This window comes from Mauremys mutica, chromosome 1 (genome assembly GCF_020497125.1).
Source record: "Mauremys mutica isolate MM-2020 ecotype Southern chromosome 1, ASM2049712v1, whole genome shotgun sequence".
NCBI classification, from domain to species: Eukaryota; Metazoa; Chordata; order Testudines; family Geoemydidae; genus Mauremys; species Mauremys mutica.
The window spans coordinates 101,658,988-101,682,417 of NC_059072.1; the positions used below are offsets into that span (position 1 = coordinate 101,658,988).

Sequence of the window (23,430 nt, forward strand, 5' to 3'; positions counted from 1 at the left end):
TGACAGTGGTTAGGGCAGTGGGCTGGGACCTGGGAGATCCAGCTTCAATTTCCTGCTGTGCCACAGCTTTCCTCTGTGGACAAGTCACTTACCCTCTCTGTGCTTTAATTCCCATCTGTAAAATGTGGATTATATCCCCGCCCTGCTTCACAGAGGTGTTAGAAAGATAAATACACAAAGGATTTTGAGGCACTCAGATACCATGGTAATAGAGCCCATATTAGTACCTAAAATAGACAGACGTTTTCCTTATCCATCTGTACAAGAACGTTCTGAGACTAAATGCAAAGGAACTTTCAAACTGCTTGGATGGTGTGGAGTTGTCATATTCAAAGTAGATTTTCCTGCTGGGTTGTTTTCTTTTGCAGAAAGAACAGGCTTTCAGCTGAGACCAGCTGCAGGGCTGCTATCTCCTCGTGACTTCCTTGCCAGCCTGGCATTTCGTGTCTTTCAGAGTACACAGTATATAAGGCATTCCTCTTCCCCTATGCATTCCCCAGAACCGTAAGTAGGATGATATGGCACAATCCAGTGGTTCTCTCAGTCCATGAGCCTTTCGTGGTGGTGGTGGTTGTACTAATTTAGATGGAATACAGGACCTCAAAGAGTCAAGGGTGTTAATGTAACCCAGTCATTGTCCAACATTCTCAGTGTTAAACAAGATCTTTGACATACAGAGACCTCACTCTGCTTAGTACCATGGCAAAAACACCATTAAACATCATTTAAACCTTTTATTAAAGATACAGAAAAGAAGGAAAAATTTAAAGCATTTGAAATATAAAGTATTAAGTAAGGCTTTCACTTTAACAACATCCCTCCCTTGTTCCCTTTCCCTTTGGTTGGAGAGAGTTTCTAGAAGGAAATGTCCCTTTGTTTGACAGGTTTTGTGATGGGAATAACTGTTCTTTTGGGGAGAAGAGAAGTTAGTTGAGATGGGCTGGAGCTGGTCTTGTAGCTGTTGTTAAAGTCCAATCCCATTTCCTAGAAGACAAAACAAGACACACACGCACAAATGGGAAAGACGAGAACAGCAAAGATGGAAAATAGCAGCCCTTGTCTCTGAGGTTGAGTATCGCTTGCAACCTCATTGCTGGAAAAGCACAGGCAGTGCACACAGTCTCACCAGCAACTCTGAGACCTGACGAACTCATATCATCGCTGGGCTGTTTAGAGCATTGTTTTTAGCTCCCTTTCTGTTCACAGGCTTACAGCAGTGTTAAAAAAATGCAGCCAGACTCTTCTCAGACAGAAGGAAAAAGGAGAGAGATAGGAAAGAGAAGAAATAAGGGAGGGAAGGAAAAGAACAAAGGGGGCGTGCAAGGGAAACCAAGTCTCACATGGCAGGTGGTGTTTGGGATTCAGCCAGAGCTAGTGGGGGAGGGGATGAGGTATGCCCCCTTCTCGCTGGCCCAGTCTGGTCAGGACACCTCTTAGGATAGGGATGCAAGTGGCCCAAGGTTCCAGGAGATGGTGGGGGTGGCAGCCATGATGGTGAACCTTGCTCCTTCCTTTTCTCTCATCTTATATCAACCAGTATCACAGCCCATTAGCTTTTCCCCCAAGGTCTGACTCTCTCGCTGTCTTTTTTTTTAAGGACCCCAAAAGGGAATGATGGGCAGAATGAGCCCATTCCCTCATTATTTGGTCTTTAAATTAGGCCTAATTTCCAACACACAAATTTTGATTCATGAGTTTTCAGACCCCATGCTTTTCTTGTTTACCAGGCTTTTCTTGTTTATCACAGTCCTTGAGTTCTATCAAGAGGCTCTTTTTGCCTGGACTAATTCAGTTCTGTTTTTTCACTTGTGCTAATTTTTATAAACAACCTTATACGACAGTCTGAGTTGGACTTTGGTTACCTTTTGCCCATCAACATGTGTTGTTATCGTAGGTGATTGTGACATTTTAAGACCTTTCAGTCACTTTTTACAGTTGAGCTCACAATTAGGATAAATTTGTAGGCCCAATTACCACAACGTGGTCCAGAGAGTGAAATAGAAGCAAGCAGAGGTGGAAGTGGTCCATGAGGGGGGAATCTGTTTCTTTTGCAAAGATGTCTGGAGAAGGAAAAGATGGGGAGAATCTGGTTTAATCTAATCATTCTTATTGTGTTGACCATTTGTTGAACTCTGAGAAGATGTTTGGCTGCTTCCACGACACAGGAAATGTGGACCTAGCCATGAGAAGCTTACAATGTAAATTAGACACAGCCTCTTGGCTTGATTTTGAACACCCATCAATCTCAATGAAGTTACTGGGAGTGCGGTTGCTCAGCACCTTTGAAGATGAGTCCACAAGGGCCAAATTCAGAGTTGACATAATTAGGGAGGGACATTGGGGGGTAAGTTACACATTGGTAAGAGTGGATGAAAGTGAGTATAACTTACATATCGAGTAGGTGGGGAGGAAGGACCTGCCCTGCCTTATCTTACATCCGCTTCTTAGTTGCTTTGCTTGCTATGAGCCCACACTTCTGTCTCTCCAAGTCCCACACCAGTTCTACACTCTTTCCACACCAGTTCCACACCCTTTCCAAACCAGCATTCACACCACTTCTCAGTTTGGCTCATGGCATACAGTTCGAAATTGAGTTCATACACAGATTATATGTACAAGAGGCACTGGATAAAAGGCTGGCCTCTTCTGTAGTTGTGGCCTGGTTTTCGGAGGAGCTGCTGAGCACCCACAGGTATGAATGAAGTCAATGGGAGCTGTGGCCATTGGAGTTCTGTTTTCATGATGTGTGTTCAGGGCTTGGCAAGGTTATCAATGAAAGGCTGCATGGAAGAAGTAAATTTGGGGGAGAGCTGTCCATGTAAAGAAGGAGGTATCTGAGCAAATTACTGGAGCCGGGGAGTTCTAAGTCATAGCATGGAAGAAGGCTTAAAGACAAGAGTAGGAAGATAACACAGAGCTGGACAGGTAGGAGGCTTGGAAAGAGCACAGACAACTGGATAGGAGAAAATGAAAGCAGAGACCTAGAGCCAAATACTCAGCTGTCATCTGTCTGACTCCAGTGGTATCCTTATATATGTCCCCAATGGAGCTTCACTGAATTATGCCAGCTGAGAATCTAGTCCATGTGAAATTGCTGTGCAAAGAGTGGGAGAAAGAATAGCGGTGAAACAGCAGCTATGCCCTGCTTAGAATTGCACTTGAGGGGATTTTCACATAAAACAAGCTTTATTACATGAGAAAAGTGACTTGTTTTCCAGGGACTGCTGCCACGAATTGTTGGGTCATGTTCCCATGTTAGCAGACAAAGAATTTGCACAGTTCTCACAGGTAAGGAACCTTGTCTGTAATTTCAGTAGCAATGAGTACAAGGGACTAGATATGATTTGCTATTTTAATTCAGAAGGTTTGATTCTCCCCCATTTATACCTGTATAGGGTAGTGGTGTTATTTGTACTCTCTTGCACTGGGGGTGCCAGCTACACCCTGGAGGAAATATACCCCAGGGCAGGGCAGGGCAGGCAGTATCACCTAAGGGAGATAAGAACCAAGGCAGAAATAAGAAGAGGGAAGCTCCAGTTGCAATGGAGACCCCTAAGCACAGCCTGCCTGAGAATGAATAGGCTCTTCTTTTAGGTACCCATCATACTGCATGGGAACTCGCATCTCTGGGTTTCACAGACAGGAGCCATCATCATTTAGGCTGATCCTGTCCCTGCATTCTCATTTCAATCTGCCAGGGTACTTCTAGTATGTCCTTCACCGTGGCATTCAGTAGAGTTTTATCTTGTTTATAAATGGCCATATTCTGACACCATTACTCATATTGATTAGACCCTTACCTCATGAGCAGTCTCCTTAAAATAAACGGGACTTACATGTGGAGTAAGCTGCTACTCCATATAAAAGTATCAGAATCTGGCCCAAAGTGGATTTAGTGCTTCCAAAAAACTGTGTTCTGTGGCTAATTAGGGAACTGCAATCTCTAGGGATTCCCAGTCTGTTCTCTAATTAAACCCAGAACAGGTACAGCATGGGAAAAAGCAGCACAAGCTTCCCCTACCCTGCATTGTTAATGTGCCTCAAACTTGATCTGGTGGGATCCTCCCAGGGATGAGAAGGTTCCTTATGCAGTCCCCATCAGTCTTTGCCCTACTGAGACTGCCAACAAAAGTGCCAGGATTTTTGTGATATAGACACCTGTCCAGTAGTTCTGGAAAGAGACCACTAGTCGGTTTAGTGTCATGGAGCCTAGGGTCAGAGATGAAAGCCAAGGGTCGGCGGTCAGGAATCAGAGTCAAGGGTCAGAACCGGATTACCTGGAGTGAAGAAAGGCTTGGGCAAGGCTGGAGTCAAGGCAGGACCAGGGCTGGGAACACGCAGGAGCTATTACATGGTCATCAGTTTTGGTCATTACCATATTCGAAGCAGTGAATCATATAATACTCTAATGGCCTGTGACTGCCCTGCCCTGCCCTGTGGGGGGAACACTCCCTTTTGCTTGATACTAGAAATAAAGAACCATTAAAAGATGTAAAAATAAGGGGCTATAGTAATTTCAGAACCACCAGGTTCTGTTGTTGTTTTCTCTGCTCTGTTATGGAAGAGCGAACACAGGCTCACAAAAGCTCACTAATTTAAGTGAATGACATCAAGTGTTTTTCATGGCTGAATTCCTGTCATGGAAATTCTTCTTGATTTCATCCACTAATGTGAAAATTAATGGTAAAAATGCCCTTGTTTTGTTTTTGTTACTATGACACTGTATCCAGGCTTGAACTGTAAGGAGGCTCTGGAGAATTTCTGTTCCCACTGTTAAAATAATGTAATTAGCTTAATGGGGAGCATACAAGGGAATAGACAGATTCTTGCTGTCAACTCTGCTGCTGAAAAGTTCAGTAGTGCTCTTTTGAAGTGCCAATAGGCCCAATCCAGCTCCCACTGAAATTGATGGGAGTCTTTCCATTGTCTTTAATGGCAGTTTTAACGGGTTCAAATTTCCATTGGGCTAGTAAAACTATAAAGTAACTTGTATCTTAGACAATTCTGGAGGTGCATTATGATCAGATTACCAAGGTCTATTCGATTCTATTCAGGTTTTTATACCCATGTTCACCACTGTAGTATCTTCCAGTAGTCCATCAAGCCATGTGACTACACATCTGTCACATGTTGTTTGTTCTCTCCTCCTCTCCACAAAGTGAGTAGTGGAGTGTCTTTTCTTGGTAGCATATGTCTTTTAAAAATATATATACACCTGTTACTCGGTGTTTGTTCGAGAAGACAGGACAAAGAAATGCACCATGCCCTTGGATCAGAAAGTGGTGAGGTTCGTGATGGTCCTTTGCTCTTCAGGGAATTCATTCCACAAATTGGGATTGCCCTGGAGAATGATCTGTCTCCCCCACTGACGAGCTTGACTCAGACAGTCCAGAATTCCACTGCCCCGGAGAGCCTAGTTGTTGCCTGCAGACTTTTAGATGCTCTTGTACATAGCCTGGCCCAGGCCACACAGTACTTTGAAGATAAGGACTGAGACCATAAATTTGATTCAAAATTCTATGAGAATTCAGTGTAAAGAGGGTGTCATGTGATAGGGACATAGGCGGTCAGAGCTGGCGGTCAGAGCAGGAGTCATGCCCAATAATCAGAGCAAGAGTCAGGTCTAGTCATTAGACCAGACGTCTGTAGCAAAGGATCAGAGTCCAGGGCCAGACCCAAGGGTCACAGCCGGAGTCAGTAGCCAGAGCCTAGGGCCAGCGATCAGAGCCAAGTGTCAGAGCTGGAGACAGAGGTCAGGAATTGGAGTCAAGGGTCAGAACTGGATTACCTGGAGTGAGGAAAGGCATGGGCAAGGCTGGAGTCAAGGCAGGACCAGGGCTGGGGACCAGCAGGAGCTATCACAGCTATGGGCAAATGCTTTGAGCAGCCGCTGAACTGCTGCTGCAGCTGGGCTTAAGAGCCAGCCTGCTGACTCTGCAAACCAGTTGGGCAGTGTAGTCAGTCAGCCTAGCACCGGCAAGCTGTGCTCATCAGGTTGCCCAGAGACTTTCTGTGCTGCAGGCCCTGCTTCCATACTGGCAATGCTGCATGTCCTGATTCCTGACAGAGGGAAGGACAGGTGTGATGTGCTTGTGGTAGCCTGCATTGCTGAGGAGACACGCTATTGCATTCTGAACTAGTTGGAGCTTCTTAAACACAGAAGGCTTCATGGCCAGGTATATCGTAGTGCTGTAGTCCAGCTGAGGGATGACGAAGGCATGAATCACTGAGGGCACTAGACTGGGATGGAGTTTTCTAACCAAGTGGAGCTGATAGAAAGCATTCCTCACAGATGCTGCTATATGACAGCTTAGTGAGGCATCCAAGAGTAGTCCTAGACTACAGCTGAATTGACCAGTTATGGCTGTATATCTTCCACCAACAGGGACTGCACCATAGTTACAAGCTCTTCAAAATACTTTCCTCTGTCCACCAACATCACTTCCATCTTGCTCAGGTTCAGCTTCGGCCAGCTGTTCTCCATCCAAGAGCTGAACTCATCCAAGCACTGGGATCTCTTGATGGCAGTAGTATGGTCATATGTGGTGACGGATAGGTAGAGCTGTGTCTCATTTGCATATTGCTGGATCTTGAGTTCACACCATCTGACCCATTTACCTAGTGGTTGCATGTAGATTTAACATGAAAGAAGCAGCAGCAGAGCTTCCTTGCCCATTGGAGTTCTGACTGTACGACATGTCTGACATGAGGCATGTTACTTCCTTACTCACACAGATTCTTTGTAGTGAGAGCCATTTCTGCTACTCTCACTCCTTCAGTCAGAAAACACAATTGAGTTTGCAGGGTCACATCACAGAAGGAGCAAACTTTTTCAATCTCAGATAAGGTTTGGCTCAAGTTTTTGGTTATTTTTCTGGTGCTAAGGGGACGGCGGTTCTTTTTTTTATCCAAACCACTTCACTCATTCTCACCTGTAACATGCTGCTGAATTCTTTTCTGTACAGTCAGGGTTGAAGATGGAGAGTTCCAGGATGGGCCTCGTAGCTGAGGGGGAAAGAGGAAGAGTTAGGAAGAGAGGAGAAGGAAAGAATAGGGGAGACAGTAAGGAGAACAGGAAAGTATCAGGGAATCCAGAAATGTAGATAGGGAGGCAGAGAGGGCAAGGGGGAAGCAATTGAAAAGGCAAGGCTGGGTGGGTAGGCTGGCAGATGGGTATCAAGGACAGTGAGTGGAGCTGGCATAGGAGCTAGAAAGGGGTCTGGCAGGTGGGAAAGAGACTATTTGTATGTTGCCAGGCCATGCAATGGGAGAAGCTGGAGGTGTCATCCAGCCATATAGACCTTGGCCCCGTAACAAGATTTCTTTGTTGTTTGGGGAGAGAGGGCATGTGCCCTGAGTCAAAACTAGGCTAAGAGCTGGTCAACATTAGGCCAAGAACTACATGCAATTAAACAGTTTTAATGATCAACAAATCTGGTTCCTTCTGCTGTGTAGATGGGGCCAGAGAGATAAAGGTATCCTGGAAACCGCTGTAGGACATATTGGTTGACAAATAGCAATGACTATTTCATGTTAGAAATGAGATAGTACTCCTCTATCTCTGTCTTTCTCCTGTTGGCTAAACAATAACACAAGTATAACATTGTCTACTTGCTTTAGGCTATTGGACTGGCTTCTCTTGGATCATCTGATGTTGAGATTGAAAAACTGGCAACAGTAAGTAGAGATTACACTTTAACATCAGAGATAAAATACAAGGGCCCTGATTTTGAGAAAATGCTGAGTATTCACTTTCAGGTGTCTCAAGTTGGGTACCCAAAATGGAGGCATCACAAAAGTTGTCTCTGAACTGTATCTCCAGATCAGGAAAGGGCAGAAGTATGTGCTCAAGTTCATCCTTCTTCAGGAAAGCAGATAAGCACATGTGTAACTTTAAGCAAGTGCTTAATTATTTTCCTGAATCTGAATGTCTTCCTGAATCAGGGTTTTCATTCAGTTTCAGTCACAGAAAAGTCACCAGTCACTTCCAGCTTCACATCACCCCAGCTACTAAGTCAGATTACCTGCATCCTACTATTAAATTAAACCAGCATTGAAAAGGAGTTTATTTTTGTGTGAGCACAAACCAGCAACTAGCTGTGATGATCCACATAGGCACTACAGGTTTCAGAGTAGCAGGCGTGTTAGTTTGTATCTGCAAAAAGAATGGGAGTACTTGTGACACCTTAGAGACTAACAAATTTATTTGAGCATAAGCTTTCGTGGGCTACAGCCCACTTCATTGGATACATACATTTGTTAGTCTCTAAGGTGCCACAAGTACTCCTGTTCTTTTTATAGGCACTACAGTTGCAAACACTAGAACTATCAAAAGCAATCTCAGGGTAGCTATTACTCTGTAGGCAGCATGGCTTTGCAGATAGAGCCCTTCTAGAACTCAAAAAACCTGGTTCTAGCCTGGCTCTGCTTTTGGGGGATCTCAGGCAAGTCACTTCACCTCCCTGAACTTCAGTTTCCCCCTCTGTGAAAAGGGGATAATGATACTGATGTACTACCTAAAGTGCTTTGCGATCCATGGATGAAAAGTGCTATATAAGAACTAGGTGTTTTTATTTCATCACTGTTCATTTCAGACAGCAGAAGTTATATTTATTTACATGACCAAAACCTCAGCTGGAGTAGGACAACATCACCGCCACTGAAGTCAGTGGGGCTTTTCCACAGCTGAGGGTCTGCTCCACAAGGTCTTTCTTGTGGCTGCCCCCTAGCCAGCTGACCTAGTCATTGGGGAATCAAGCTCCAAGGCTAAACCACAATACAAACTCACAGCTGGCCTCACTTTACCAGGCTGCCCAGTCCGAGCTGCTCACAGCTGTCCTGCAATCTGAGTAGTGCAGGGTCCACATAGCAGAAAGCACAACATGATTGCCTGGCTTCTTGCCATGCAAAAATAGTTACTGGTCCCCAAAGCTAATGGCCCTAAATGTCAGCCTGTGAGAGTTGTGTGCGACTACTGTAAGGAAGGCTGGACTATCATACACTACATCACTTAGTCCTGGGATGGACAATACTTTAAGAACAAGGAGAGCCCCCAAAAGGTATCCCCTGCTCTCCTGTGATCAAATTCGTGCATCAGGAGTGCAAGTTCTTGTGGAAAGAACAGGGGCACTGGAACAATGTGTATAGTGGTGGTGCTGAGAGCCATTGAACCGAACTGTCAGGGGCGGCTATATGTTTTTTGCAGCCCCACGTATGGCAGTCAGGCGACCTTCGGCGGCACGCCTGCAGGAGGTCCGCTGGTCCGTGGATTTGGCGGCATTTCTGCGGGTGATCTGCCAGTCCTGTGCCTTCGGCATACCCGCCACTGAATTGCCGCCGAAGCCGCGAGACCGGCGGACCTCTCGCAGGCATGCCGCCAAAGACTGCCTGACTGCCGCCCTCTCAGCGACCGTCAGGCCGCCCCCCGCCATCCCCGTGGCTTGCTGCCCCAGGCACGTGCTTGCTGCGCCAGTGCCCGAAGCCACCGCTGTGAACTGTAAACCCTGTATATGATGGAAACCACTTCAAGCCAGGGGGTGCTGCCGCACGGTCAGGACCCCTAGTTCCAGCACCTATAGGAGAGAATGGGTGGGGGACTGTGTGAGGATCCTATTAACTCACTCTCCTATTTAAACAAATAGTTTCCTCCTTCCTTGCTTATGAGAATCACCACTTAGTGAACACACATTTTAAATGACACTGGCCAGAGATGTTTTCAGTTTGAACCTGCAAACTCTGAGTATATTGATATGATAACATACTGTCACCTCACGCTGACCTATGTCATTTGAGGATAGGGAGGTGGTGTGAAGACCAGGGGCAAGCTGGTATAACTGGGGATAGCTCCACTGACTTGCATGGGGTCCTGGCCCCGTAATGAAACACCTTGGGAGTACGTCTTTACTGCAAAACAATACCCACGGCAATGAGTCTCAGAGACCAGGGCAACTCACTTGGGTTCACAGGGCTCATGCTGCGGTGCTAAAAATAGCAGTGTAGGCATCCGGGCTCAGGTTAAAGCTTGTGAAACCCAGGGAGGAGGGAACGTCTCAGAGCTCGGGCTCCAGCCTGAGTCCAAACATCTTCATTGCTATTTTTGACCCGGTCCCACAAGCCCCCTGAGCCTGACTCAGCTGACCCAAGCTCTGAGACTTGCTGGTGTGGGTCTGTTTTTGAAGTATAGTTGCACCCTGGGTCATTCTTTTGGGAATACCTACCATTTCATGCCAGGGCCGCCCGGGTAGGGGGGTACAAGAATATAGTATTCTATATTATTGCAACTTTTTTTATGGAAGGGCCCCCCCAAAATTGCTTTGCCCCAGGCCCCCTGAATCCTTTGGGCAGCCCTGTTTCATGCAACCTGGCCTATTCCAAAGGCACATACTTGCTCATCAAGATGATTTTTTGAGCACCAGGAATAAATCAGCTGTGTTGGGGTGAACTACCAGTCTACGGAAAGCTCTACCAGAGGCAGAGGAATCCTTCTAACCCTCCCTTATACAAGGCAGCTCCTGCAGCCCCTCCTGCCCCTCTCTGATGAGCCCACATATATCTTTGCAAACCCTGCAGTTCTCAGTCTCTTTGTTGCAGACCAGGAGAGGGTCACCAATAATAGCCCAGGGGTTGTGAGCCTGTCTAACGATCCCTTTCTCCAGTCACCTGTTGGAGTAGATTTGCTCAGCCATGTTTGCCAGGACGCAGATTGAGAGCAAAGTGCCCCATAAACCTTTTAACTCTTCTGTGGCACCTACTGTGAAACGCAGGAGCCCAGGCATCCCATAAAATGCCATGGCAGGAGCCACACTTCCGTTCTCCCCGAAACGCCTCAGGAATCTACGGCAAGACTCTGTGGGTGAGCAAAAATAGGAGAAAAAGAGCTACGTTGTCCCTAGATCCCATCTATGCCAGTACTTGGGAATTCAGCTCTGCGAGGGAACAAATTCATTCTCTTTAGTTTTTTACGGTTGTCTAATAAAGTGATGCAAACTACGGGTCAGATTGCGAACCCCTTACGTGACTCATCCAAGTGGTCCCATCAACGTTAATGGGACAAGTCCTGAGACTCCTGGCTCATCAGTAGAAGTATGGGGTCCACAATCTGGCTCTAAATCACCAGATCACATAGAGACACATTCTGACTCCCCCTGCTGACCTTACTCCATGAGATGTCTCCTGAAGTCAGTGGGACCATTTATGGAATCAGGCTCATGCTGAGGTATGAGTGCTGCTGTCACAGCACTCATGGGGAGGAGGGGTAGTTCAGTGGCTTGAGCTTTGGCCTTCTTAAACACAGGGTTGTGAGTTCAATCTTTAAGGGGGCCACTTAGGGATCTGTGGCAAAATCAGTACTTGGTCTTGCTAGTGAAGGCAGGGGGCTGGACTCAATGACCTTTCAGGGTCCTTTCCAGTTCTCTGAGATAGGTATATCTCCATATATTAACAAGCTAGCTCTTAATTGCCTCTCAAGTGAGATGCATGGTCTAGTGCCCAGAGCACAGGTCTTGGGAGCCAGGAATATCTGCATTCCCTCTCATTTTTGATACTTCTCTCTCTCTCTGTCATCTTGGTTAACTCATTTAGTTGGCCTGCTTCAGTCTCTCCACCTGTAACAGGGCTTTTAATGCCTATATCATAGGACCATTGTGAAGACTATCTAGTTAATGTAATTAACGTGTGCTGCTAAGTGTTATGAGATTGATTTTACTAACGCTAACTCTGAACCACCATTGATTCCTTCGTCTATTCAGTTCTTAATATTTAGATTGAACATATGTCCAGTTCTACACAGCTGTGTGAGAGCAGGACAGATTGAAAGTTGTCAGCATTCATGTTTGAACTCACTGCCCAGACAGCATCATCTCACATATCACACTATAGCTGTGAGTGTCAAGATTCAGGATCCTCACTCTCTTAGCATCACAGAAGTGGCATGGGGTACTTTCAGAAAGAACGGGGCACCCCATTCCACCTTCCTATCCCTAGGGATCCAACCAAAGAGATCCTATACTAAAAAGATGAGGAATGGGAAAAGATCCCCTTTAGAAAATAAAAAGGACCTAGATGATTAGAACATCACAAATGGAGTATTATCATTTGAAATGTATGTAAAGTGGTTAGAAGAGAAAACCCCTAAGGAACAACAATCCTGGGTATTTGTTTCTTTGTTTGCCTGTTTGTTGTTTGGGGTTTTTAAATTGTAAATGTCCTTGCTAATAACAAGTCAGAGAACTATGAAGATATATATCAAAGAAACCAAGATATATTGGTAGAATAGTCTCATACTCTTCTGTGAAGTATCAGCAACTCTTTAAGCGGAATGCTGTAAACAAATCACGTAGGGCTTGATTGAAACTTAGGGCTCAGCCCTGTGTAACAGGAAGTGCATAGCTGAATGCCCCAGAAGGAGGCCTGAGATGAATTGTGACACAAAGCCACATTGGGAATATGATTCCTTCCTTCCCTGTTGTTTCTTGTTCTTGGGCAGGTTATAGGTTCCACCCCTCCCTGCCCTTCTGCTGGGGAAAGGGACTGAGTGGATAGGCCCTGCTTCTTCCTTCCCCCAGCTTCCCCATGTCTGAAACTGCAATGTGGGAAGTGTTAACAGGGTTGCAGAGAGGGAAAGTGTCCTAATTCCCTTACTTTCCTGAGCAGGTCTTTAGGGCTGGGTCGTAATCCAGCACTTAATGTGGAACTACTTCAATTTGCAAGGGCAGCCAAAAGGTATTTGTCCTTGCTGTCTGTTGTAATGTGATAAAGATGGAATGGGCTTAATTTTAAAGTGGATGTTGGTGCTAAGGGATGGTTAATTTCAAATGTCTGCTAATAGTGCCATACAGAGAATGGAAGGGAGGGGACCTTTCCTATTTCATTTTGCTCAAGTAGTACATAAATTTAAATATATAAATATGTAAACATATAAATATGTAAGGATATTTTCTTAAAATATACAAACTTAATGCTTAAAGATAAATAGAAATTAAGAAAAGTAATAAGGGGAAAAGAAACAAAAGCAAGATAGGGCACAAGTCAAATAAACAAAAAGGGAGGTGATTATTAGATTAGTTTATGGTTCTCACAAACTGATTAGTTGTTCTTGGTTATCAGCTCTATTGGTTTACTATTGAGTTTGGTCTCTGCAAACAAAATGGATCCATCAAAGCTTATGGGGCAGGACTCCTTTCATCTTACGGGGAGCTTGTGGTAAGTAAAATGTATTTATTATTGACTGATTCCTATAATCCATTTTTGAACGTTTGTGGGAAAAGTTAATGAATGTTTTCTGACATCAAAATATTCTGAGGATCATTTTAAAAAACACTTGATCACTGCGCTTAGAACCTCACTTCTCCACTCCTCCCAGATATTCCCTTCTCTCCTACAACAGCCATCACAAATGTGAATAGAAAAGTTATAGTGTTGTCTGTCTTTCAACTAAATAGTCAACATAGCCATGAAAACTAACTATACTTATGAACTAATAGACTGTCTCCTTACAGTACATTCACCAGTACAAGCTTGGTCTCTCTCAGCATGTGCACAATGTGCCCAGCCATTTGATGGCATCAGCAGTAACCAGGTAGAGAGCCGGTAACCTGCCCTCAAAATAAGTCGGTAAGGATATGCGACAGTCTGAAGTTCACTGCAGCAGTATTGCAGGTCATTAGAAAAACCCTGTTTAAAGAGATTAGCCGCACAGTTGCCCTGTCCTGTTCAAAACTGGCTCAGAGATTACTAGGGCCCTACCAATTTCAGGGCCGTGAAAAATGCATCGTGGACCATGAAATAAGCGCTTCCCTGTGAAATCTGATGTCCCCTTGTTCCTAGGAACACCCCAGCAAAGGGGACTCCTTGCTTGGCTGGGCAGGGAAGGGACAGGACTTGTCCATCTCCTGCACAGCTGCTCTGTGGGGGGAGACCAGACCCACCTCCGGGTGCCTTCTCCTGCTGCAGGATGCTCTCTGGGACTGGGCAGCAGCCCCAAAGGTTCCTGCAGCTGGAGGAGACTTGTGGAGTTGTGTCTGATCTTCCCTGTGCTGCTGGGAGCGCCTCAGCAAAGGAGGCTCCTAGCTCCGGCTGGGCAGGGGAGGGACAGGTCTTGTCAATCCCCTGCACAGCTACTCTGGGGGGGAGGCAGAGCTCAGACCTACCTCCACCTCCAGGAACCTGCTGCAGGAAGCTCTGCGGTTGCTGCACAGAAGTGAGGGTGGCAATCCCATGACCCCCCTACAACAGGTTTGCAACCCCCACCCCCACAATCCCTTTTTGGGTAGGGACCCCCACAGTTACAACACCATGAAATTTCAGATTTAAACAACATGAAATTTACCAATTTTCAAATCCCATGGCCGTGAAATTGACCGTAATGGACTGTGAATTTGGTAGACATGACCACAGATGCCTTGACAGATCAAAACCTGGCAGACAGAAGCGTGGTTGTCTGACATTAAGCTTGTTATTCACTAGAAGGCAGTGAGTCTTCTGGGACTGGTGTGCTCCTAATTCCTGGAAACCAAACTGCAGGGTTCAGTTTCCAAACTGAATGGTGCATGGTTTGCAGAGCTTTCCCTTATGGTCTGCAGGAAACACTTCCCTCATTAACACTAGTATAGAAGTATGTGCGTCTTTGTTACAATATGGTAGTGTGATCTTGTGCATGACCATATTTTAAAACGGTATTATAGAGGTACAGCACCTATACATATAATACTGGACTTTCTTGCTTTGAACCAAAAGATCAACATGCATCTCCACAAATTATGTTCAGTTACCATATATTTGGTTTAGACTTATACTTTTTCTCGGATAAAGTCTGCCGGCTACTGATATTTTCTTTAACTTCCCTCTGTCTTCACCATATGCATTGTCAACAAATATAAAGTTCATAGCTGATTTTATTTATCTTTTAAAACCTGTCAGATCCATTATCAAAACTGAATATGGAGCAAGGATCAACATTTGTTTTAATCCCCTTATATGTCTGAATACTTTATAGCTTTAAATCTAATTTATTTCAACGTTAAGCAGGGTAATAAAGGAAACTGGTGCTCATGTCTCCAAATACGTATGTTTTGAGGCTAAAGTTCAGCAAAGGATAATTTTTCAGCATGGCCTCTAGAGATGTTGACAGAGCTTGAAATCTCCTTTAAGGCATTAATCACAATAGAGGAATCCAGTCAAGTCCTAAGGCTAGTTCTGTGGTGAGAGAATATGACCTTGGTTGTAAAGGCTAAAGTTACATCTGCCGTTTAACTGAAGGTAGAAGGCAAGCAATTTGTATTGCTGCCTAATTTTCTCATTAAGAACTGTAGAATCATTCAGAGATGTTTTAACTCCTTCCCTGCAAACTGCTGCTACTTCATTTTAAAATGAACTGCTTCCATTCAACCAGTCTATTCTATTTTATCAAGGTTCTCATACCACACTCATCACCATAGTCTGAGTGCCTTCCAGTATCTCATTAAGTAACTCGACTAATATCTGTGTGTGTTCTCTCATTCTCTATCCCAGGGGAATATTTTTAAAATATACATGTTGCTCTGTATTTCTGTTACAGAAGGCAAGGTCAAAGAGATGCACCTTGCTCGTGGGGTGAAAGGTGGTGAGGTTTATGTTGGCCCTTAATAGCTGGCATGGAGGGGTTCATTCCACAGTCTCAAACCAGCCCCTGAGAAAGTTCTAGCTCCAGCAATCTTTACCCTTATTGTAGAGAATTCCATTGTGTCACAGAACCGGAGTTATTGACCCTGATTTCTATCCCAGAGTACTAGGTGGTCTTTTAAGTATCCTGGGCCCAGGTGATAGAGTGCAATAAAGGTAGAGACAGAGACCTTGTACTTGAATTGAAATTCTATTGGAAACTAGTGTGGAGAGCAGAAGATAGATGTGATGTGCTCGCAGTAGTCTATGTTGCAAGAGGAGAGGTGCTGGGCCATGCTGAACTAGTTAGGGCTTCCTAGGTGCTGAAGGCTTCATGTCCAGATATATCGCAGTGCTGTAGTCAGCTGAGAGGTGAATAAATGAGGCCAGGTCACTGTCCCCCAGGATGGGACAGAGTCTCTTAGCCAACCAGAGCTAATAGATAGCATGATTCATAGATACTGCTATATGAGAGCTTGTTGTCAGTGAAGAATCCAGGAGTACTCCTAAACTATGTATTGAATTATTCAGTTATCAATGGATCTAACGGAGACTTCACTGTAGCAGTACACCCTTCCAAATGTTCCACCAGCATCACCTCAGCTTTGCTCAGGTTCAGCGTCAGCCAACTGTTCTTATTCCATGAACTGATCTCATCCAAGCACTGGGCCATCTTGATGGTAGTGGTATGATCCTATGTGGTGAAGGATAGGTAGAGTTCTGTGTCCTCTGCATGTTGTTGTTCATGAGTCGATGCCATCTGACCAGTTCACCTAGTGGCTGCACGTAGGTGTTGAATGGGACCGGAGAACATGTCTATCTCCCTTGGTGGCTGCAGCCCAATTGAGCTGCAGGGTCCACCTTTTATACTTCCTGTTCCTCTCCCACCCCTCTGCTTCCGGTGTGGTGAGTGTGGCTTTCCTGGTTCTGCCCAGTAGGGGGCATCTGGCCATCTCTCACTGTCAATCTCCAAGGGTGGCCACACCTCTTTGCTACAGGTTGTTGTGCAACAGGCTAAGTGGAACTGGAGAAAGAGGGTAAGATGTCAGGAAGAACATACACTAATGTAAGACTAGAGACTCAGGAGTGCAGGCATGAGGATTGTTCCTGAGCATGGCTTGAAGACAAACAGCCATACCTCGATGCCAACTCTGCCCACATATCTACACCAGCAACACCATCACAGGACCTAACCAGATCAGCCACACCATCACTGGTTCATTCACCTGCACGTCCACCAATGTAATATATGCCATCATATGCCAGCAGTGCCCCTCTGCTATGTACATCGGCCAAACTGGACAGTCTCTAAGGAAAAGGATAAATGGACACAAATCAGATATTAGGAATGGCAATATACAAAAACCTGTAGGAGAACACTTCAACCTCCCTGGCCACACAATAGCAGATCTTAAGGTGGCCATCCTGCAGCAAAAAAACTTCAGGACCAGACTTCAAAGAGAAACTGCTGAGCTCCAGTTCATCTGCAAATTTGACACCATCAGCTCAGGATTAAACAAAGACTGTGAATGGCTTGCCAATTACAGAACCAGTTTCTCCTCCCTTGGTTTTCACACCTCAACTGCTAGAACAGGGCCCCATCCTCCCTGATTGATCTAACCTCGTTATCTCTAGCTTGCTTCTTGCTTGCATATATAAACCTGCCCCTGGAAATTTCCACCACTTGCATCTGAAGAAGTGGGTATTCACCCACGAAAGCTCATGCTGCAAAACGTCTGTTAGTCTATAAGGTGCCACAGGATTCTTTGTAGCCATACCTCAGAACATAAAGGTGGCTTCTCAATATGTTTAATAGAGCTTCAGTTCTTTCATCGCCATGAGCTTGTTGCATAATTTATTGCTAATTAAATAAGTTGATGGGACTTTAAAAATAAAACTTGAGGATTGTGAGGTGAAGGGACAGCTGTGTTACTGAAACCAGGAGCTTCACTCGCAGCTCACTTGGTTTGGAGAGACCTGCACAGTCAAAGACTTCATAGCACTCTAGCATTTAGAAAGAAATTTCAAATCATTATCTGATAAGAGGCAAGTGACTCAAAACTAGATGGTTAGCTCAAAATCAGAGATAATGCCATCAAGCTCTGAATGATAGAGAGCCAGAGTATGCCATCCTTACCCACCTTGGTAAAAGGGATTATTGTTATGACATTTTTTCTGTCAACTCCCTACCTAGTATTTATACCTATGACTTGCATTTGCCTTCTTTATTAACATTTCAGAATCAATGTTTAAATAGCTTCACACCCTGAATTTGATTCTAGAAAAGGGTTACGGTATGCCCACCCTGCATTGTTGCAATGCATGAAACATCGTCTTTTCCATGTGTGTTGTATTAGTAAAAAAATATTAAAATAAACTTTAAACTGTAAATGTAGTATCCTATTCATAATTTATCTTGCCCCATCCCAAATGCACTTTAGACTCTTAATCAGTACACTGGATGTTTATTTTGTTATGTCTTTATGCACAAATTCTAACCTTTTGTGTTGTTTTTGGTTTTTAAAGTATGCTTTATCAAACAAGCCTGAGCACAAACCGTTTGATCCTGAACTGACTGCAGTTCATCCATATCAGGATCAGACCTTCCAACCCGTCTATTTTGTAGCAGAAAATTTTGAAGATGCCACGGCCAAACTCCAGTGAGTATGTCATTGATGCACATTCTTTTCATTGAGACAAATACTTTGGGCCAAATGCTAATCTCCAATGCACAGGAGGCACTACTACACCCCTGCCCGATCTGGTAGCAGAGCTAAGGTTAGAAGCTGAGCTCCATTTACAGTATCAAGGTAGATACATCCTCATTCCATAAAATATGGTGGCTGACTCAGAACACACACGATCTGAACATTTTTTTAATAAATATTAATACTGCTTTTTAAAAGCAATAGTTGCATATAAGACTCCTGCTACATATCTAGCCAGTCCCCAGCCCCAACATCCAAAAAATGCCTTACTCACATTTGTCCTCGCACCATCTCTCTGAGGTGGGTTCTGTTGCTGAGAGGTAGGGAGATTAAATGACTTTCCCAAAGTCACGCAGGAAGTTTGTGGCAATCAGACCTCTTGTAGCCCTGTCAAGGGGCTTTACCATAAGGCCATAGGCGCCAACTCCGTGGGTGCTTTTGGGCTGGAGCACCCAAGGAAAATTAATAGTGGGTGCTCAGCACCCACCAGTGGGCTCCTCCTCCCTCTCCTCTCCCCAGTGTCTCCCACCAGCAGCAGGCCTCGCCAATCAGCTCCTCCCCCTCTCCTCCCAGTGCCTCCCACTTACCCTGATCAGCTGTTTGATGGCATGTGGGGAGGCAGGAAGAGGTGGGGGCTGGGGCTGGGTGATGCATGCCCCAGATGCCGGGAAGTGGAAGGGGCGAGGGGCCAGGAGCAGATGGGGCAGGACCATCCAGCCCCTCCTCCGGCTGCTGGGATGCTGCTCTGCAGCATGGTGGGCTGGCATTGGCATCTGCCTGACATAGCCTGCTCAGCCTGGCTGGGGAGGCAGCTTCTGCTCCCTGCCCGGGCTTGGATGCCAGGGACCGGGGGCAAGCAAACCAGAGCCTCCCTCCCCCGGCACGTTTCCAGCTTGCTCAGCCATGGTCCCCAGCAGCCGAGCCCGGGCAGGGAGTGGAAGCTGCCTCCACAGCCAGGCTCTCTCAGGCAGAGCAGCGACCGGGAGGGGTGGTGTTGGAATGGCTCCCTCCCACTCCCTGCCTGAGCTCCCTCCTGCCAGGAATATGTCCTGTGGGGGCAGGTGCAGAGGGATGACAGAGTGCCCCCCCAAAACACACACAGGTAACGTGACCTGGGCTGGGCATGGGGGAGGGTCGCCAAGAGGGATGACATGTGACTGATCACGGGACCTCCTCTTTAGATCGTGCCCCCCCCAGTATGCAGAGGTACCAATTGTCTATGAGGTGCCCTCGGGGGAGGGGGCAGAACAGGGGTGGAAAGAGGCAGGGTGGGGCCTTGGGGGAAGGGACGGGGCCTGGGACGGAGTGGAGGTCAAGCACCCCCTGGGAAATGAGGAAGTCAGCGCCTAGTCATAAGGCCATCCTTCTGTCCCAAATGTGTAAGCACAAGGGAACAGAATTAAAATTCACAGTCAACCTAAGTTCTGTCATAACATTAGAGTGTAACCTAAGTAACAGTCTTATAAAACAGGGTGTGTAGGGAGGGGGGATATAATTTCCTAGATTTTTTTTAAAATGTCATAAAAAAATACTATTGTGTAACAATGCCCTCCCCTGCTTTTAGCAGTGTTTGAACACTGAACCATCAGCACATTAGCTGGCAGGAGAAGAAGGCAGCTATTGGTTGTAGGGGTGGGTAAGAAGCTGCTGGGGACATGTGCTGGGTCAGGGTGGGGAATTCTTCAAAGAGAGCCCACTCCAGCTCCCTTCCCCCAACCTCCTGGAGACGCTATCTTTTCCAAGGGTTCCCAGTGTACAGTCTGCTATTGAGGTAGTAGCAGCAATTTAGGCCTCACCTTAGGTTACAATGTTCAGTTATTTTCACACTCTGCCAAAATGTTGCTGACAACTCACCTGACTGAAGAAAAATGGTGATTTTTCAAAAGTGCAAATCTCAGTTAAACCTGAAGAGAATCTTATGGAACAATGAAAAGGCAATTCTCTGGCCTCAGGGCTTTATCCAGTCCAAATTTCAAAAGCCTACTACAATGGAGGTTTTGCAGCATCTCAAAAAAGGAAAGCTTCACAAGAATCCTTCATGGTGAAAGGTGTTAGGTAACCTAAATGTAGGGATTGCGTCCAGCTCCCCCTATAATTAAATAAATTCCAAATGGAAACATTGACATAAATGACATAAATGACTGCTATTGATGTAAAACAGGAGTAACATAGTGGTAAATAAGGCCCTACAGGTTTTACATTTAGGGTTTTGTCTGCAGGTTCAAATGTCATTTACCTATCTCTTATATTCTTCCCCCACCCTCAATAGAAAATATGCGCTGAAGATCAAGAAGCCTTTTTCTCTTCACTATGATCCATTCACCTGCAGCATAGAGGTTCTGAATACACCTCAGAAAGTCAAGAACATGCTCAGTCAAATGAAAGAGGAGCTGAAAAACCTCTGCTTTGCCCTTGAAAACATTTCTTAAAAGCCAGTCTTAGCTGGTGCTAAAATGTGTACAAATAACTCGAGAACTTACTCATTTCTAGTGGTGAAACTGTGTGTCTGAAGATCCTAACTCATGAGTAGCTGAGTCAGTCTAATCACCTCAGTGAGTCAAGCTACACAATCTTAGCCACATTCATTACTTGTTATAGTATGTTTCAGTGACAAACAACAGAATCTTCTACTTTTGATAGGCAATATAAGCTAGTATTGAGTGGAGTGTACATATCTACTGCTGTACCCTTTATTGCGTTATATTGATATATAGAAACCTATGCCACTTTTCTAGGGCTATCTCATTGAATGACACACCTTTTCAGACATGTGACTTTTGTTTGCCAGTTAAATGACCCCAAACAATCAGGGCTGATAATTGCTTGAAAATATCATCTATAGATTTTTGGAGCTTAGTTCTGCAAACAGTTACTAAGATGTATAATACTGGCTACCATGCATAGTCCCCTCAATCTGCCCTGTAGAAAATGTTTGTAGGATCAGGCCTTGAACTTGTACATGGTATCTGTTTGAGACTGTCACTTCATTTAGCAGCCTTCATATACTAGTAGATAATTTAGTGCCATTCACAAGGGCCCAACGTTTGCTATGGATTTACTTTCCCCTCTCTCTCTCTCTCACTCACACACACACACACACACACACACACACACACACACACACACACACACACACACACACACACACACACACACACTTTTTTTCTTTAGAGCCATTTGTTTCATTACATCTTGTAGTAATTTATCTGTCTGCTTCTTGCCAATTGGGGCATAGGCAAAAATGTTTGATGACTAATAATAAATCATTTTTGAATAAATCAAAATATTATGTTCATCAAGCTGGTTGTTTTGCTTTGTAGACTGAAGCATGTGCTCAAGGAAAAATAGGTGGAGGATAATGCCAGAGAGGAAGAACTATCAAAATATTTTCTATAGATGGACTCTACAGGCCATAGGGTCTTGTTCATGAATTCCCTCTGAGAGATGGAATTTGGATTTTAGACTTGAGTTTGGCTGGCGCTCAGAGTAGACCTATATTTGGAAGGAATGGCTTTGTTTTGTCCAAAGCCTCACACTTGCCTTGGAGGGACTCCAGGGCCGCCCACACACCCTTGTCTTTTCCAATTCCTGGAGCAGTGAGAGAAAAATAAATAACTTAGGACCAGCTTCTCCTGCCTTTACACATGCCTATTAGTGCCTTACTTCTCAAGTAAGGCCACTGATTGCAGTGGAACTACTCAGGGAGTAGGGTACTACTGTGGCAGAATCTAGTCCTGAGCCGATTTTGGTGTTTTTAACAACGCACTATTTTGATAAAATGCAGACTTAATGACAATTGGCCAGATTCATCCCTGGTGTAACTCCATTGACTCCTATGGAGTTCCAACAGTGATTAATTTGACTCATGATTTCAGGGGTAAGTTGCTCTTTCCATAAGAGGCAAAACTTGCTGTCCTTACGCAAGTTCTAGGTCAGGGTCTCATATGATCCAACAAAGGCTGTTCCAAAAGCAGCAGCGATCACACTTTCTTAAGAACTAAATTCTTTAACCCTTATTTGGTGTAAGGCCAGAGGAAGAACTGCAGGGTTTGACCCAAAATGACGTGGACCAATTGCATTGCTCTTACAATAGCTGTTCTTTCATCATCATCATCAAATAACCATGGGAAAGCTAGCATATGGTGCCATATGGGGGTGATAGAGGTTAGCAGCAGATAATATCAAACAGAAAAAAACTATATATACTTCACATTTGAGTTGTTTCATGTTAATCTCTCATAGAGTGACTTGAAAGCCATGTAAAACATGTCTTGTGACTTGAAACTGAACTATGGATGAACTCCCTGTGGTGGATATTTTGCTTATCCTGATAAACTTGTTTTTCCTAGATTGGGTGTATGTAAAACAAAACTGTATTTTATTAAATCTGTATTGTGTTTTTCTGTGATATGTGGGAGAATTCTTGGGAAGTCATTACTTTTTTTTTTCTTAGCCAGCTCTATCCCCTACCCATTTTGACCCTTCTGAAGTCACCAGGTGCCGGATTGCTTCCTTGTGGACTTACAAGGAGTTCCCAGCATGGTCACGTCTTAGGATTTTGTGGACTTGGCAAGGCAGAGAGAGGAGTCCTAAGTAACCTCAAGTCTTCATGAAACTGGGCCATGTTTCTCCCCATTTCTCACCTCACCCTCCTCTTTCCCCCATTGAGGATCTGTATTTCATGGCAAAGCTCTCACAGTCCAGTGGGATACCCCTATTTCTCAACCACTTTCCTCTGAGACATCTTCATTCTTTACACTGGGGTGAAGATCTGTTATGGACTGAACCTCCATCCTGACATGACCAATAAAAGCAACCCCAAGGAGCAGGAGAAATCATGACCCTTCCCCCATGAGTAGAAAGTATCACATCCTCAATAGTCCCACTCCCTACTGACCCAGGAGGAAAGAAGCAAACTCACATGATAAATTCCCAAAGGATCCTAAAACACGTAATGAACTGATGTCTTGACATATATAAAAGGGTCACTTAACTCACCACTGAAATGCAGCCACCTCCAAGATTTCCCTCAAGAGTGAATTTTTATAACTGTTTAATAGCTAACTGAAGCACTAGTTAAGATAGG

At 44.9% G+C, this 23,430-nt stretch overlaps 1 protein-coding gene across 1 annotated transcript in view; it reads left to right on the forward strand.

Moving 5' to 3' along the window:
- The window catches only part of LOC123344161 (tyrosine 3-monooxygenase-like), a 43,194-nt gene extending 20,510 nt beyond the window's left edge, over positions 1-22,684 (forward strand). The window contains exons 7-12 of the mRNA XM_044980059.1: positions 369-504; positions 3,219-3,288; positions 7,621-7,677; positions 13,105-13,200; positions 18,163-18,296; positions 20,614-22,684. Of these exons, the coding sequence (XP_044835994.1) occupies positions 369-504; positions 3,219-3,288; positions 7,621-7,677; positions 13,105-13,200; positions 18,163-18,296; positions 20,614-20,773 (653 nt within the window). The 3' untranslated portion in view covers positions 20,774-22,684. The remainder of the gene's footprint in view (positions 1-368; positions 505-3,218; positions 3,289-7,620; positions 7,678-13,104; positions 13,201-18,162; positions 18,297-20,613) is intronic.
- The last annotated feature ends 746 nt before the right edge of the window (positions 22,685-23,430 follow it).